Raw genomic sequence first — 17,238 nt, forward strand, 5'->3', positions numbered from 1 at the left:
ATGCTCCACATCCTTGAAGGCAGAGCAAATACATAAACTACCTGGAATTCTACATGGGAATACATGGGAGATGTTTATTCTCAATTTATTCAATCATTTCTTTATATCACTATGGACTCATAAATATTTATACTTCATATTATGTTCCAATGCTACATTTATGTTGTTACTCAAATTGTTGCAGTTTTGCCTTTGGGAGCTTTCTCAGTTGGCTCCTTTGTCTCTCTAACATACCCCACACTTTCTTACTTTCAGTAATAGTGCATTTTTATTATCCCTTTGCTTTCATTGACTACTGCATGTTGATAGTTGTTCACACTATGTAATGGGTACATTTAGGTTCAGTATACTATTCTCTCAACCCTTGATCACATTAGTCTTTCCATAAGTACTGCATGTTGGTTACCCTGAGTGTGAGACTTCATTGCCACCTTCCGTACCTGGGCTGATGGGACAAAGGAGGCAAGGGGAGCCTGGGCCCTCAGCTACTGGACCAGGGCAGGGCTCAATGTCACAGCTCTGTCAAGGGGGAAGGGCTGCAAGGACACTGCTCCCAGGTGTGCTGAATGGAGAGGTAAGCCAGGTAAAGCAGATGCAGATGGTGATGGTGATGACAGAAGTGCTGGGTGTCCATGTTCCTTGCTAGGCTCCACTCTCCGGAGCAGTGGCTGCCATGTGCCTGGATACCAAGGGATCAGTGAAAGTGGAATAGGAATGGTGACCCAACCTGTGCACAGCAGGTGGCTCTGGCCCACCCTCCCTTCACCAACAGCCTTCCCCAGCCTCTCTGGACAGCTAGATGGGGAGCCCAAGGCTGGGCTCTTGTGGGCAGGACAGAAGGAGAGCCCATCAAGAGCTTGAGAAGCAATCACCTGGCAGTCCTGCCCTTCCCATAGTGCCAAACCACTCTCACTGAGGGCCCATCTCCTGAACTCCTCTGGCACTCGGAGCCCAGACATGCCCATTTGTGCTAAATGCCTAAGTCTCATCTCTAACTAAGCTTCAAGGCAAGGCCCAGCCTTTATAAGCTGCCTAGATTGCCCCAGTAGCCAGCACAGTGCTGGGCTGAGGCTACGTGCTGTTCAAATACCTGAGGGTTGAACTCATGCAGAGGTAACCCTGGAACCGCCCTATCAAGGGCACAGAGATGAAGGTACATCACGAGGCTGGAGTCCACTGGCACACGCACATCTGCATGTGCCAGGCACAGTGCTAGGGGTCCAGTAGCAAGTGCACAGACCAGCCACTGACCCTGTGGGGGCTCCCAGTTGGAAATACCTGCGCACCACCACTGTGCACAAAGGGAGCTGGATGGGAAACAGGGTCCCTCCTTCCTCCCCAAAGTCTCCTACAGCCTTGCTGCAGTAGGTATTCGCTGTGGACATGACATTCCTTCTCTCAGTTGGCTGGTTTTGCTGTGGCCTTTTGGCCCAAAGCCGTTGGCCACTGTCCTTTAGCCCAAGATCTGCCCCTGCCACCCCAGAGCTGTTGATAGCACCGGCAGATAGGAAACAATGAAGCTCTCAAGCACTGTGCATGGGAGCCATGGGCTGCCAGGCTGCCAGCTGGACACTGGATGAGTGACCGGGGGTGCGTGCCCAGTGGGTTATTTTTTGAATCCGACTTTGCACGGCTCATTCCATACTCTTGGGTTCCTGCAGAAGTAGGCTTCTGGAGAGAAGACCCACCTCCCTCTATCGGCCTACAGGCTGTCAGGCTTGTTTTTCTTGACAGGAGGCTTAATCCTTCACCATGTTCAGCACTGGAGTGGAAGGTTTGGGTTCAGATTTCTTAATATTGGATCCTTGATTCTTTTTCTTCTTCTTCTCTAGCCTTTAATTTACTGGAAAAAATTAATAGCAGAGACCGTGCTACATAATTTTGCCCAGAGCAGGCTGTGGGTATACAAGAGCCCCACCCTGCAAAGGACATCAGAGGAAAACAATCCTAAATGGGGCCTGGCAGTCACAACAGGCCTGCTGGGGCAGCTGGCATCTAGTACAGGGCACAGGAGGGGACCTGCTCGGCTGGTTGTGAATTGTCCAAGGCCACCTGCTCGGCATTCTTCTAGACACACCCATCCTGCTGGGTGTGCTGTGTGTGCATGCGTGCACGTGGGACCCAGAGTGAGCTAGAGCATGAGGGCCCCTCGGCCCAGTCATGAGGCTCACCTGCCCCACCTCACCCACCAGGCAGATTCTGCTCAAGGGGTCCCTGAAGGGGAAGGCTGAAAAGCGATGGCTTGCCCACGGTCATAACCAGCCCTGGGCAAGAAACACAGGGCAGGCACAGGATGCGCTTGCAGTATCTGCACCTGGCACAGCGCCTGCCACCCAGCACTGCAGAAGCACAAACTGAAACTGGAATGAAGAACAGCACAAAGTCACCAGTATGTTAATGGTTAATGGCTCTGAGCCAGCCCGCAAGGGTATATTTCATTCCCCAACTCCATTTTCTTTCTCCAAAAGGCAACGGATTTGTGGTCTTGCCCAAGTTCTTTCAGAAAACATACAAATTTTTACTGCCTTTTAGCATTGAACATACATTTAACTCTCCTTTCAAGGATTTTAATACACTAAACTCTTATTACATCAGAGAAAAGGAGAGTTTTTTCACTCCACTTTTTTTTTTTTTTTTTTTTTTTTTGAGAGGGAGTCTTGCTGTGTCACCTAGGCTGGAGTGTAGTGGCGTGATCTTGGCTCAATGCAACCTTCGCCTTCTGGGTTCAATGGATTCTCCTGCCTCAGCCTCCTGAGTAGCTGGGACCACAGGCATGCGCCACCAGGCTCAGCTAATTTTTTTGTATTTTTAGTAGAGACGGGGTTTCACCACATTGACCAGGCTCATCTCAAACTCCTGACCTCAAATGATCCACCCGCCTTGGCCTCCCAAAGTGCTGGTATTACAGGCGTGAGATACCACGCCCAGCCTCACTCCACATTTTAACAAAACTCAAAAATGGCTGCACTGCCCAGGACATCTGATGGCAGATAGACTTAAGATTTGACAGTATTTATTGAGTATTAAATGCCAGGAACAATTCATGTGCTTTTCACACTCCTTTAAGCCTCACAATGGCACTTGGTGCTATTATTGTCCTCACATTATGGCTCAGGAAGCCAGAGCAATGTAACCCCAAAGTTAAGGGTTGTAGCTGGCATGGCAGTCCAGACAGGCGGGCTCAGAGCCCCTAGCCCTATCCGCGCTGGCAGTCATTCTGAAGCTCCTTGGGCTCCTTCCCCACACCGACCCCAGTAAAACACCAAGAAATGACAACACTTACCAGCAGGGTGATGAGGGTTTGCCAGGAGAGCTTCCAAAACCCATGCACAGGCCTGCCTGGTGGGGTCACCCAGTCCTACCTATAGTTAGGCCTGGCTTAGCCAAATTGGTTTTCTCCCTGAGGAAGTTAACTAGAAAATATGTTATTCCCTTCCCAAGGAAACTCTGGGGATGTATGAGTTAGCTGCTGCCTGAGTAGACCCCAGGCACTGAAGGAAATTCTCTGACTATTCGCTATCTAGCAGTGTAGACATTGGCAAACTCTTTTTTCCTACCTGGGTTTCCTCTTCAGGCTAGAAAAACAGTTTTGAAGAAAGGAATGCTCTAGTTTCATGTTCCCAGAGGCTTTTGAGAACGCAGCCTGGTGACCAGGCCTGAGAGACAGCCTTGCTCTGGCTGGATTATAAAACCTGCCTGGGGACCAGAGGCCAGCCAAGGCATGCTACAGAAATGAGTTCTTGGGGCTTCTAAAGGGGGTGGTGGAGGCAGCCCTCAGCTTTCTTCCTTCTTAAGTTGAATAACTTGGTAGCTCAGCCAGCCCCCCAGAGCATCGGAGCCCTACTGGGAGCACGCAGACTCATGAAGGCAGCTCTAAGGGTTGAATTATAACAAGCCCACCTCCCCCACCTTCATCCTGACCTCAGAGCCACTTCGCTAATTCAGCTCAGCTGTGCCTAACTTCCCCAACAGTGTCCTTTTGGTTCCCCGGGTTATATTACTTTTGGGAGTCAAACCTGAGTGACTCAAGCACCACCTGAAAGAGCTTGTTAAACTGACTGGTGGGCCAATGCACACTTTAGATCAGAGGAGTCAGAGCCCAGGAATCCTTTTAACAAGCAGCCCTGGGCATGATCCAAGGATCCCACTTTGAGTAACACCACATGGGGCTTCTGAGCAGTTCTGCCTGGGCCTCCAATAGGGTCCAAAGCTGAGTGATGCCACTGAATCGTGGTGGGAGGGAACGGGCAGAGCTTCGCTCGTGTTGACACCAGATCTGATTAATGTACCCACAGGGGCCGCTTCAGTCTTGAAGAGTTTGTCAGTCCAGTCCTGGCGTCACCTTGCTCTCTTTACTCACTGTGCCTGGTAAGGATGGGGCACATCTCTGAGGAGTGGGAAGCATTTGTGATACACCGAGAAGTCAACCCTTACTCACTTTAGGGAAGGTGTCCGGGAGCTGGCTTTTTCCACCTTGCTGAGTCAGCCCTGCTCACATGTTTTGTGTAGATAATGGCAGCAGAGGCACCTCAGTGCTTGCTTGGTCCTGAGGTCAAGCACATTATAAGCATTATCTCATTTAATCCTCATAACCATCTCATGAGGCTAGTGCTATTATTATCCTCATTTTATAGATAAAGACGCTGAGGCTGGGAGAAGTAACACAGCCGCCGAGTGGCAGAGACAGGACTGTGAACCCAGCCAGTCTGCTTTCAGAGGCCAAGCATAAAACACACATATTATCAGAAACAGAATTCTGCTTACTTCAGTCCCAGTTCAGGGCTCTGGCTCCCGTCATCTACTCAGTCTTGTTTTTTAAACGTCTCAGCTAAGATGACAGCTCTGTGAGCTTAGGTTCTTTACCTAAGAAGTTGTCGACGTTTTACAATGGGGTTAGCATATCAAGAACTTTAAAAACTGGGCCATTTTAAACACCCTTGCACTTGGGGCAACTGTAAAGGTAGGGAAATAGCAAGCTTAACAGACCCCTCAGTGAAGCCACCTGCCACAGTGACCAAGCAAATCTACAGCTTATCTGGCTTTGTGCAAGTGACTGTCCAGAGTAATGTAAAAAAATAAACCAGAGATTACAATTACTGTGAGAGAGTAAGCTATGGTCAGACTTTGGTATCCTGAGGGAATACTCACACTCACTTCCTAGACACACATTCCAGGAAGAGCTTTGGCTGTGACTTTGACTTGTCCCTTTCAGCTGAGCAGTCTCCAGGCGGAGCTCCCCTGCCCTGTGTTCCTGTCCAGGAAGCTGCTTCCAGTGGTACCTCCACCCCATGCCAAAGTCCACTCACCATGCCAATCAGGTGGTTCGGATTTTCCAGCCACCTAGCCACTGTGCCCCTTGTCTTCTAACTGGTTTACTGAAATCTAGAGAAGCCTAAGCTCAATCCTTTGTCTAGGCAATACACTGGAGCCAGGGACTGGCTCTCAGGGACACCACCTGTCCCCATGCTGGCTTGACTGCCCCTTCCTGTTTGCTATCTCCCTACTGGGTGCCAACTTCACATAACTTCCATCTCTGCATCAACACGGCTTCACCCACAGCTCGCTTCTAACACCAATACTAAGCAAATCAACTGTATACTTAAGCCCAGATATACAAGGAGATATAGTTAAGGGCAATGAAAAAGAGAAAAGCATGTTAACCTTGAGGGCTTTAGGCAATAACTTGATTCTCATTTCCATTTCTTCCTTATTACAGTCTCTTTCCTCTTCCTTGAAAAGAAGTACCTTTAATAAACAGGATCTTGCTTTCCCAACATTTTTCTTTTCCTTAATGTAATCATGGCCTTTGGAGGCTTGATCATGTTTCAAATTGCCTCTTATAGAGACATGACCCATCTGCCCCAGCTCCCATTAAACAAAATAAGATATTATGGATTTGACATACAATTGATAAGAGCCACAGCGCTCTCCACCATTCTAAAGATAGTGACAAATCCAAGAACTGATCTGACTTGACTTCATCTCTGGGTCTAGGAACAGCAGTATTTCCTGTCAGCAAGACAGGAAAACCAAGGCTGAGCTGTGTTCTGGCCATAATTCCTTTTTCTTCCAAGGTCAAACCAGTTCAGTTTGGTGTTGGGTCCCAGTCTGAATAGAGCTAACTCGGTGCAGTTGGAGCCTTCTTGACTTCCAGTCCTTGGCAGCTCTGCTGCCTCCTCTTAATAAACTGGAACTGTCTAGAAACTGAAAGGTCCTGGAGAACAGCCACCTCTGAACTGGGCACTCATTACCAGGAGAACCTGAACCACAGCTCTGAGCTACCAATTCCCCCAAAGGTCACTTGCTTAGCAGAAACTAGATCTAGAAATGTTGCCACAGCTAAGGCTACATCCCCGTTGAACCTCAAAAACCTCATCCAATGAACAAAGCCATCACCACCCATTTACTCTCTCAGGCTGGGTTGAGAAAGGGGGAGAAAGGTGAAGCAACTTTGACTTATGGCTGCTCCTGGTTCTGCAAGACCAGGTAAGCCACCTCCACTTCTCACTCAGGCTTCCACTGAGGCCCTAACAGCTTCCAGAGGGGTCTCTCATCAACCTTGGCCTTAACAAGGGCAAGAAGACACCACCACCAAGAAGGATAAAATAAGTTTTTATTTATAGTCTTATAGTAAAGGGGGAAGCCTTAACTTGCAAGACAATTCTTCGGCAGTATGTACAACATACTTTTTATTTCCATGGAATGGAATCAAACACAAACAGAGACTACAGAGTATACACTAGAAATCAGCAAATGCCAGGAACAGAGTAGGAAAAAGACAAAGAAATGAGGCCTAAACACACAAAACCCTTCACTGGGATCTGTTGACCACAGCCAGAACCAGGGCTGGATCACGCAATGGAGACAGGTTCCAGGACAGTAGGAAAGGAAGTGGGGTGAGGGCTGGGAAGGGTCCGCACTGGGGTGCGGGTTTAGTACCAGGTAAATTGCTCTTGGTATTTACATACAAAATCAGTTGGCTCTATTTCTTAGAAATACACACGGGAAGAAAGAAAGATTTCATCATTACTTTATGAATCTGTCGCTTTGCAAGACCGACATCATCAGAAATAGGTACAATTCACTCAGATTCAAATTTAAGTAGCAGGAAATAAATATCAAAACATCATCACTGGCCCTCAATACAAAACCTCTATGCCACCCAAAACACCCTCCCTGTCCCAACCCTTAAATGGCCACTCTCTGGTGGCTGCTGCTTCACTGCTGCCATCTCCCATACATACCACAAGAGTGTCACACGGCCCTCCGTGAGGCTGGCACCGCAGGCTTAAACAGCTGGCTGAGAGAAGCAGGAGTGAAACATGCCAGGGACTCTGTGCTGCGAATCTGTCCCCACTTTCTTTTTATGCCACAAACTTCTTTAAGAATCTGGTCTTTCAATAGGAGCGATACATAGCTTTTTAGAAAAAGGAAAAAAAAAAAAACCCTTAAAAAGGAGGAGGGTTCATTCTGATTACTCCAAACCGGTCATCTTCTCAAAGTAGAGCAGTTCAGATTCACAAAGTCTATCAGAGGTGAGGGCGGACCAGGAGGCCGCCTGGGCAGGGCAGGCGTCCTCCGGGCATGTGCCTGGCAGGGCTGGAGGAGCTGGTAGGGTGGGCAGGACACTATGTGCTCAGAGGTCTGGCCGGCCGTCTGTCCTCCACAGAAAAAGCTGCCAAGTTGGGGTGTTTTGGTTTAAAAATTCCTGGTGGGGACAGGGAATCCCTGAAGGGAATACGTTAAAAAAAATATACAGTGGAAATGGGGAAGGAGAACAAGAGCTGTTGTCCAAGAGCTTCTACGTAAAAATAAAAATTTAAAAAAAAAAAAGGGAGAAAGAGAAAAATAGAGTCTTTTAGATGCTTCCGAGGGTTCTACCGATGAACTGAAAGGAGGATGAGACGATGGAGACAGACAGTTTTTATTGCTGGCCTGCCCCGAGTGGCTTAGCTGGCCTCCATCCGGAGCTTCTTCCTGCTTTGGGGCTCTTCAGGCTCAGACTCCGAGCTGGAGTCCGAGCCCCCATCGAAGGCAGAGATGGTGCTGCCCTTGGCGTTGGTGTAGAGGCTGTTGTCTGAGGAGGGGTAGTTGGTCTGCAGTTGGGCACTTGACCTCGCCTTCTCCAGTGCACGGACTAAAAGGCAACCAAGGGAGTGTGTTACTGCCTTCTGGAGACTTGGGGAGTAACCGAGTCTCAGACTCAGGGTCCAGCCTGTTCTTCCTAAGGGCTTGCTTGTTGGCCCCCAAGGCGCAAGATGCTCAGAAGTACTCCCTTCGGGTGGCTGTTCACTCACACACTTCATTTCCCTCCCGCCTTTCCCAGCCGGACCTGGGAGCCAGCGGATACTCTGCAATCCCACCCAACCCCGAAGAGAAGGCTTGTGATGTCACCGTCCTGCCGTGGAAGCCCCTGCGGAGAGACTGGAGCGTGAGCTCCCTGTGGGATTTAGAAGTGCAATAACAGAGGAGAAGCTGGCCCAGGAGCATGAGGCTCCACAAGGTGTGAGGCCACGCAACAGCAGAAAAGGATGACATAAGACGTATCAGCCAAATAACAGTTTTGGCTTAGCTCTCGTGTACAAGATCCACTTGAAATGACAAGCTGGACACTTGGAAGCAAGTCACCAATACACATAAAATACCTGGGCTTTTCCAATAGCCCCTACATGCAGGCTGCTTGGCCCAGTAACCAACCCACTGACACCACCCACTGCCCATCTCTTGGTTCAGCTCAGCTTGAGCCTGGAAGGTCAACCCATTTATTTTACTTTATTTTATTTGAGGTTTTCTAACCCAGGTGGTTACTTGCATTTCCTTTTACTTGCATCTTCCATGAGGGAGGAAGAGAAGTGAATTCCCCAGGAACAAACAACTTGATCAGCTCTTGCTTTCCCCTGTGGTTGTAGGAAAAGGCGGGTGTGAGCATTGAGAACAGCATGGGCCTAGCCCACAGGCTGCCCCGATTGGACTACCATTGACAATGGGGAGGGCTCACTGTCCCTGAACACCTGGAGTCTCTGGTACTTACATAGCACATTCCACTCCAAGGACCTCAAAGCTCTTTTCAGACACCTGATGCCAGGTGTGATCCCTACTGCAGGCAGAGCACCTGAGCCCCAAGAAGGGGAGAGGTCAGGCCAGAAAAGATACAAGTCTCCAGATGTCCAACTTCCTAGCTTCCACTGTCTCCTCACTAGCATCTCAGGTCCTTCCTCAGGACGGCTCTAACACTCAGCTACTCAGGTCCCAAGAAGCAGGACCAAGCCTGCTTCTGAGCACACACTCCATGACTGGCTCTGACTCTGCAGGCCTAGGTGCCAAAGCCTGACCCAGCCAGAGCACAGCAGGGCCAGCTGCCCCACGAGCTTGGGTGCTCACCTTGCTGCTCCAGAAGAGCATTCTGCCGCTTGAGGTCGTCAATATCTTGCTGGTGTGTGTGGTTTTTCCTTCGCATATACTGGATATACTCTGTGGCTTTGTCTAGGATTTGGGCCCGGGATGCCTGTGGCAATATGAGAAAAAGCACAGGGGACAAAATAAAAACCGAATCCAGGCAGTGAGGGAACCCGGCCTGCAGCAACTGCCTGGGTGGCTGGAATCAAGAGGATAAGGTGGGAAAAGGCTGAAGAAATACAGTAATGGCTACTGTAGGCCTTCTTTTTTTGTTGTATTTTTTTTTGAGACGGAGTTTCTCTCTTGTTGCCCAGGCTGGAGTGCAATGACGTGATCTTGGCTCACTGCAACCTCCGTCTCCCAGGTTCAAGTGATTCTCCTGCCTCAGCCTCCTGAGTAGCTAGGATTACAGGCATGCGCCACCACCCCCAGCTAATTTTTTTGTATTTTTAGTAGAAATGGGGTTTCACCATGTTAGCCAGGCTGGTCTCGAACTCCTGGCCTCAGGTGATCCCACCTTGGCCTCCCAAAGTGCTGGGATTACAGGTTACCCCGTGCCCAGCCGGTTTTTTTTTTTTTTTTTTTTTTTTTTTGGAGATGTAGTCTTGCTCTGTTGCCCAGGCTGGAGTAGAGTGGTGTGATCTCAGCTCACTGCAACATCCACCTCCCGGGTTCAAGTGATTCTTCTGCCTCAGCCTCCAGAGTAGCTGGGTTCAGATGCATGCCACGCTGCCTGGTTAATTTTTATATTTTTAGTAAAGATGGGGTTTCACCATGTTGGCCAGACTGGTCTCAAACTCCTGACCTCAGGTGATCCACCCCCCTCGGCCTCCCAAACTGCTGGGATGACAGGCGTGAGCCACTGCATCTGTGAAGGTCTTCTTTGTGACATACAAGGTGCCAAGTGCTTACCTCACAAGCATAGTCTCAGAGGTAGCTCTGCTAGGAACCCAAGGATCAGAGAAGTATACCAGTTTATTCAAAATCACCAGCTAGACAGTGGCACAGCCTGGATTTAAACTCAGAGCCATCTGATTCCTGAATTGTACTCCTCTCATCCCCTCTGGTTCTTTAGGTTGCTTTGAAGTCTTTAGCTTGGCTATGTCTGGAAACATTAAAATACTACTTAAATGAAAGCTTTAGGTCACTCATTCTGCTAGGGCCTGGCTTGAGATGGGAATGGGTACAATGTGTTTCATCAAGACCCAAGATTCCAGCCAAACTCTGAAACCATTGTTAACTATTCCCAACTGAACGATGCCGTGTCACTATTTCAGCCTTCCTGGCTAAAGAGACTTTCATAAAAGCTGTCGGCGCTTGATGTCAACACAGGAAGAGCACGAGATTGGGCCATTTCAGGAAACAACCACACCTCTACAATGGCTGTGGGTTGCCTGGGTACTGCCTTGTTAGAGTAAGTTCGTAAGTCAATAACATAGATGTCATGTTACTGTGCCCCTAGACATCAAACTTGTCTGGGAGATTCTCTCCAGGCTACAAACATAGTCAGAGTTACTTATGGCCAGGCAGCCAGCCAAACTGGTAGAATAGTACAAAGCCAAGAGAAGCCCAAGGCAGGGTAGCCTAGTAGCTTAAGTATGCCTTCCAGCCAGAGTCTCCTGAGCAGCTGGAAAGCTTCTTACCCAGGGTGGGCAGTGCTTGACAATTCTGTATTACAAGCGCAATGGGTCCTAAAGAACCAGAACACAACAGCGGGAGAAAGACAGTCCTCACAAGTACTAGAATTTCCAGGCTTTCCTCTTATAGCATCTTAAGGTAATTTCCTCAAGGAAACTGTTCATAACCAACCATTTTTATCAGGTGCAAATTACGTATAAGATACTGGGCAGATACTGTGGGGAAAAATGTATTAGTCATGGCTTCTTTGCCCCAAAGCTTACTTACTATCTAGTTGAGGAGATAAATATGTTTATACACAGACAAATCACAGGGCAGTGCTGACAAGCGTAACCTGACTAGCAGAGATTAGAGACACCACGGGAAAGATGGCTTCTGGCTGGGGTGATTACCTACTGTGTGCCAGGCACTGGCCTTAGTGCTGCATGTGTGCATGCAATGCAATCCTATCTGAAATGGCGAGCCCAGTGTTAGACCAAGGTGGCGTTTGTGGCAAAAGGTCACTCTGAATAGGGAGAATAGCACAGGCAAGGTGGGATGGGGAAAAAGTGAGATGTATTTCTTTAGTTGAGTCAGTCAGCTTATATAGAAGGAATGACAATTCCTAGCCTAGCAATGGATACTTCAGACACTGTTTCCCATTTCTGCAAAGGGGCCTTATTAGGGTTTGATTATTACATGACAAAATGGGGTGGAAAAAAGGAGGACATAATTAGAAGTGACTAATTAAAATACCTTCCTCTCTGGATACTGGAGATGGAATGAAAAATGATTAGTATTGATGAGAGGTGGTAGAGTGGTGAGGAAGAATTTGGGAATTTAGGGACAGAGGAGTGCTCTACATGCTTCTCATTAATGGGTTCTGTGGCTGCAGACATTTCTCACCTTGCCTATTCCTCAACTGATTAGAAATTCTCTAAGACCCCATCTAGCCCTCCAAATTCTACCCTTTCCATCACTGATGTAATTGCTATGCATATTTACATCCCTCTTTTTAAATTTGCCTATGTAAAAGCTATTTTTTCAACTAACAGTTCCCAGAAGGCAACATTAGCTCCTAACTACCCATGTGCATCTGGGACAAGGGAAAAAATGCACAATCTCTGAAACCAGAGAGCACTTGCAAATGTTCAGTGATAACTTTTAATGAATGACCAGACTGAGTAACAGCCTTTGTGCTACCAGTTTCTCCTTCAAATATTTATACATGAAACCAGGGAATTAGGATCAAGAAGTGAAAAGTGAGCAATAAGCACAGCAAAACAAGCCAGAAGAGAGAAAAAGATCTGTGAGGGATGGCAGTTTCCATTTCAGGGCTAGTTTTTGGATGAAGATAAAATTCATGGATGTTCAGAACATAGTGTCTTGGGAACAAGAGGAGTCCAAAGAAGGCTGGATTGGTTCAAACCCAGAATGAGGCCTTCAGAATGCTAAGTACAGCCCTTCGTCCATCCTCTGCTGAAAGCAGAAGTGCCCTAGGTCACTTAGGGTGCCCTGATCCCTCAGCAAGTCCAAAAGAATGGTTCAGAGTTAACTTTATTTTACTCTTCCCAGGGAACCCAACAAGAATTAAGATCCAACAAGAAAAAAATTTAAAGCACAAAATATAGAAATACCCCAAATTTGCATGTGCATGTAGTCCAAGGAAGAAAAAACAAAAGGCTGAAGCTAAAAATGCTAGACTCACCTGCAATCCTCCACTCCCATCTTTCCACTACATACGTGATCATGTTGCCAATCACAGCATGAAGGTGGGGGCAAGGCCATTCCTTGTCTTTATGAGCTTGTAATATGTGACTAGTAAACACGAAGCCAGCAAGAAACCCTGGGATTTATGGCATGGACTATGGAATAACCCTGGGCTTTCAGTTTCTGTTTTCTGAAAATTGCTCTAAGTCAGCTGAGTCAACTGCCTTATCTTCATGTGAGTGTGACTGATCAGATAGAACTTGGTAAGTCAACGTGTCCACAGAACAAGTGCTGCCTTGGGTACGCAGTAAAAACCTGAAATTATTTTTCCTGCTAGTTTTTATAATTAGCAGAATTATCATTTTGATTCTTTGTGAACACAAATGGCTCTTTAAATGGTTTGGATGGAGCCCTGAGACAGGGTGGATGGTGGCTGAAGGGACTGAAGAGGTAGCCAGGCCTCCCATGCAGCCATGTGAGTAAACGCAAAGGGCTCAGCAGGCCTCTCTCTCACCTCTGGGAGCCACACAAAAGGATGCTGGGCAGCCTTGCCAGATCTTGCTCCAAAGCCATGGCTGCACACAGCAACACAAATGACAATGATGATGATGGGGGTGGTAACAATGGTAGCAGCTAACACTTACTGAGTACTTACTAAGTGCCAGGCATCCTCACACAACGTTCTGATGTTTTCTCTATTTTATAAACGAGGAAACTGAGACACAGAGCTGTAATGTACCCAATGTTATGTAAACTAGTAGGAAGCTGAGTCAGGATTTGAATCCAAGCCTCCAGAACACTGATATTTTGGGAACACAGGGGAAGCTATGGAACCAATTTAAAAAGATCAATAGAATTGCAGAGACAGTGTTGTCATGGAGGGGAAAGTTGGAGGAAAAGGACTACGAAAGAGTCACCTGATTTGCCTACAAGGACGTCAATGGAAGACCCCAGTGAAGGTGGTTTTCTTGGAGGGGTGACAGCCAAAGCCCAATGGTAAATTGTCTCTGCACGGGTAACGGGTGTAGGAATTGAGCTGCAAGTAAGGCAATGATGAAGACTAGTCTTCAAAATTTGGTTGAAAGGTAAGAAGTAGGCCAGGTGCGGTGGCTCATGCCTGTAATCCCAGCACCCTGGGAGGCTGAGGTGGGAGGATCACTTGGGCTCAGGTGTTGGGGACCAGCCTAGAAAACACAGGAAGACACATGGGCTCTATAAAAAAAAATCAAAAGATTAGCTAGGCATGGTGGTACACGAATGTGGTCCCAGCTACTTGAGAGGCGGAGGTGGGAGGATCTCGAGCCCATGGGGCTGAATCTGCAGTGAGACATGCTTGTGCCAACACACTCCAGCCTGAACAACAGAGTGAGCCCCTCCATCAAAAAAAAAAAAAAAAAGTGAAAAACGGTAGTTTGTAATAGCAGGATAGCAGCATTGAAGGAAGGTTATTTTTCTTTCTTTTTTTTTATTTTAAAGACAGGTGAGAATTAAACAGGCTTCTAGCAGAAACACATTGAGAAGAAAAGCCTCAAGATGCAAGCTAGCTTGGGAGAACTGACCTAACCATCTGGTCTGGAGGGCGGAAGTGGAAGGTTAGGTGGGGAATGTCAGCTTCCCACAGTACTGCTGGCTTCATTACCTTTTGGCAGCCCAGAAGGATAAAAGCAAAATGAAGAATGTAGAAGACCCAGGGTGTGGCAGAGGGTCTGGCAGGTTCCTGTCCCTCCTACTGTTTATGCTGCAGCTGTGTGTCCATTTGCATTCCCTCCCAAGGCAGTAAGCAGACAGAGGGAAGGGCAACCCTCTCAAGCAGAAGCGCCCACTGTCAGACCTCTGCTTTTGAACAGCATCCACCCACTCCACACATCACACCAAGAATCGACTATGTATGTCACAAAAGGCCCCAAACCCAAAAGACGGATTCTAAATAGAACCATTTAAGGCCCCAAATGACTCCTGAACTTGTTAGCACTGATGCTTCAGATGAAGTCTAAGGTTATTAAATCTCGTTTAAGGCAATGGTTCCCAAAAATGTTCAATGTAAGGCAAGAGTTCCAAACTTTTCTGGAGTTATAAATCTTATCACAGTAACTTGGATTTCTGTAAAAATTCAAGTTGTTTTAGAAAGTGGGTGGGGAGAGGTGAGGAAAAGAACAGTACTGCTAGATTGTTAACATTAGGAACACCACTGCCCTTCCCTAGGGTCCCAGTGCTGACGTGAGAAACAATAATCTTAACTCTACTGAACACTTTTCCTCTTCAGTGCCAAAAACAGATGCCAGTGGGCTGATGTTACAGCTGTCTTGTTTCCCTAAGAACCAAAATGCCATATCTGGAGGGATGAAAAAAGAGGTACTGCTGGACTCAACAACTGACATCTGTTTTATTTTTTACTAGTTATTTTAGAGAAAATGAAACAATTTATTTTCTGAAAACTGTGTAAGCTTTTATACATATGAAGGTAAAGGGAGGGCCCAGGGCTAAACTGGTGTACATTTCCATGTGAATAAGCCATCTTTTGAAAACCAAAACGAAAGAATACGCACAATAAATCTGGATCCACATTAAACTAGTTCATTCAAAAATGGAACCCCATCAATGCCAGCAAGGGAGCCTGGAAGGTTGTAAGGTCAGAGTCAGCACAGACCCACGGCTCCTTGAAGGCTTCCTGCTGCCAGGGCCTCCCCAGCCACAGGACCATTTTGTTGATCACCAGGGAAAGCAGAGCTATCAGCCCTGCAAGCAGCTTAATTAAAGTGAGGAGTAAGACATTTGTTTAAGGGGTCAAAACAATCCTTTTTTAAATCTTTCATTATTTTTTCTTGTGCCCTTGGTAGCTTGAAATGAAGGTGTGGCATTTCTGCATCAAACTTGGACGATGAAGGACAGGAGTACACAATTTCCAAAAGAGGAAATACAACTAGTTAGTAAACATGTGGAAAAGCAATTAATTTCAGAAGTAATAAATAGAATACAAAATTACTAACCTTTGTTTACTGAATTAGTCACCCTCTTCCAAAAAAAAAATTCGTGAAACTGGTACTCTCAAAACACTACCAAAAGACTACTCTAGAATTTGCTTAAAAAAAGAAGTGGAAGGAAGAGGATATAAAAACAATCCTCTTGGAAAGCATTTTGGCAATACACGGAAAAAGGTCAGATGCTCATACCCCTCAACCCAAAAATCCAACTTCTTGGAATCTACAGAAATGGCTACATATACAGAGATGTCCATCACCATATTAATTATAAATTTTAAAAACTGAATGCAGCCCCAATTGCCCAAAAGAAACATGCCTAATGACTAAACATGAGCACACTGTATGACCTGGGGAAAAAATATATTATGTAAAAGCAGCAAGCTATAACTAGCACTTTCCCTGTGGGAAGCATGTAGATGAAGAGACCAGGAAGGAATACACAAATTGATAACACTATATTTCCTTGCTTCTTAGACTCCATCAATAAATCCATGGATTGAACAATAGCAGCTTTTGGGGAGAAAAAAAGGAGGCAGGTTTCTTTTCACATCCACTCTAAGATGATGACTAATTCAGTCACATTAAATGGGGCAGCGGGGTACGGAGAGTCTATTTTCGGATTATACTATCTGATCTGATAGTCACTAGCCACATGTGGCTAATAAACACTTGAAATGTGAGTACTCTGAATTGAGATGTGCTGTTAAGTTGAATTTAAAGACTTGGTGAATGAATAATTTTAAATATATTGATTACATGTTGAGATCATACTTATTTTTTAATATTAGGCTAAATAAATTATATTATTCAAATTTTCACCTGTTTAACCTTTTAATTGGTTCTACTCGAAAATTTTATTTAAGTTACATTTAAAATGCATTTGTGACTCACACTAAATTTCTGTTGGGCAGCATTTGTCACAGGATCAAAGGGAAGGCTGCAGTTGTGTTAGAGGAAGGAAGGACTCATGTTTTTTCTTCTTACCATTTTTCTAAAGTTTTTGCAACTTTGTTGGAGAAAAAAAAAACGCTAAAGTCAAGGCCTGGTAATCAATCCCTATCCTTCTGAATCTCAAGATGTGAAAAATGTTAGGTGAAGAGCTCTCTAGTACTCCTGGGGGAGTGAGACCTCTCCCATTCTGTATGACAGTCTCCCAGAAGGAATCATTAGATTCCTGCCCTACAGGAGCATACCATTTAGTTAGGTGATAAGATGATCACAGAAATTAGGGAGACAGAGGAGAGGTCCCACAAAAGGCCACAGAGGTTCATGGGAGGGTTCTAAGGGTGGGGCAGTATTTGATATGGGCCTCTAAGGCAAGGAGCTGGAGACTGAGGGAAGGGGGGAACTCAGGCAGGAAATAGAGGACAGACTGCAGGTAGATCTTGTGAGCAGGGCTCATCAATATGGAACCCCCAAGTCACCTGGGCAGTGTGGCTGGGGTTGGACCTTGAGAAAAGCAAAGAACTCAGATTAGCTGAGAATGAAATTCCTGAGCAAACAGAAGAGGAGTTGATATGGTTTGGCTGTGTCC

General features: G+C 46.5%; 1 protein-coding gene across 10 annotated transcripts in view; it reads right to left on the bottom strand.

The window, feature by feature from the left end:
* MAX (MYC associated factor X) overlaps positions 1-17,238 on the bottom strand; it is a 109,511-nt gene that overhangs the window by 75,583 nt on the left and 16,690 nt on the right. For 2 of the 10 annotated variants that reach the window (XM_011978316.1, XM_011978315.1), the window contains 2 exons: positions 9,382-9,505; positions 6,597-8,137 (listed from right to left, as the gene is read on the bottom strand). The exons of 2 other annotated variants lie outside the window; for them this stretch is intronic. In XM_011978316.1, coding sequence (XP_011833706.1) covers positions 7,950-8,137; positions 9,382-9,505 — 312 coding nt within the window. In that variant the 3' untranslated portion in view covers positions 6,597-7,949. Of the gene's footprint in view, positions 1-6,596; positions 8,138-8,761; positions 8,898-9,381; positions 9,506-15,087; positions 15,644-17,238 lie in introns of those variants that run through there. 6 more of the 10 variants (XM_011978321.1, XM_011978318.1, XR_001005905.1 and 3 more) reach the window with 5 other exon arrangements.

Source organism: Mandrillus leucophaeus, unplaced genomic scaffold, assembly GCF_000951045.1.
Source record: "Mandrillus leucophaeus isolate KB7577 unplaced genomic scaffold, Mleu.le_1.0 Scaffold192, whole genome shotgun sequence".
NCBI classification, from domain to species: Eukaryota; Metazoa; Chordata; class Mammalia; order Primates; family Cercopithecidae; genus Mandrillus; species Mandrillus leucophaeus.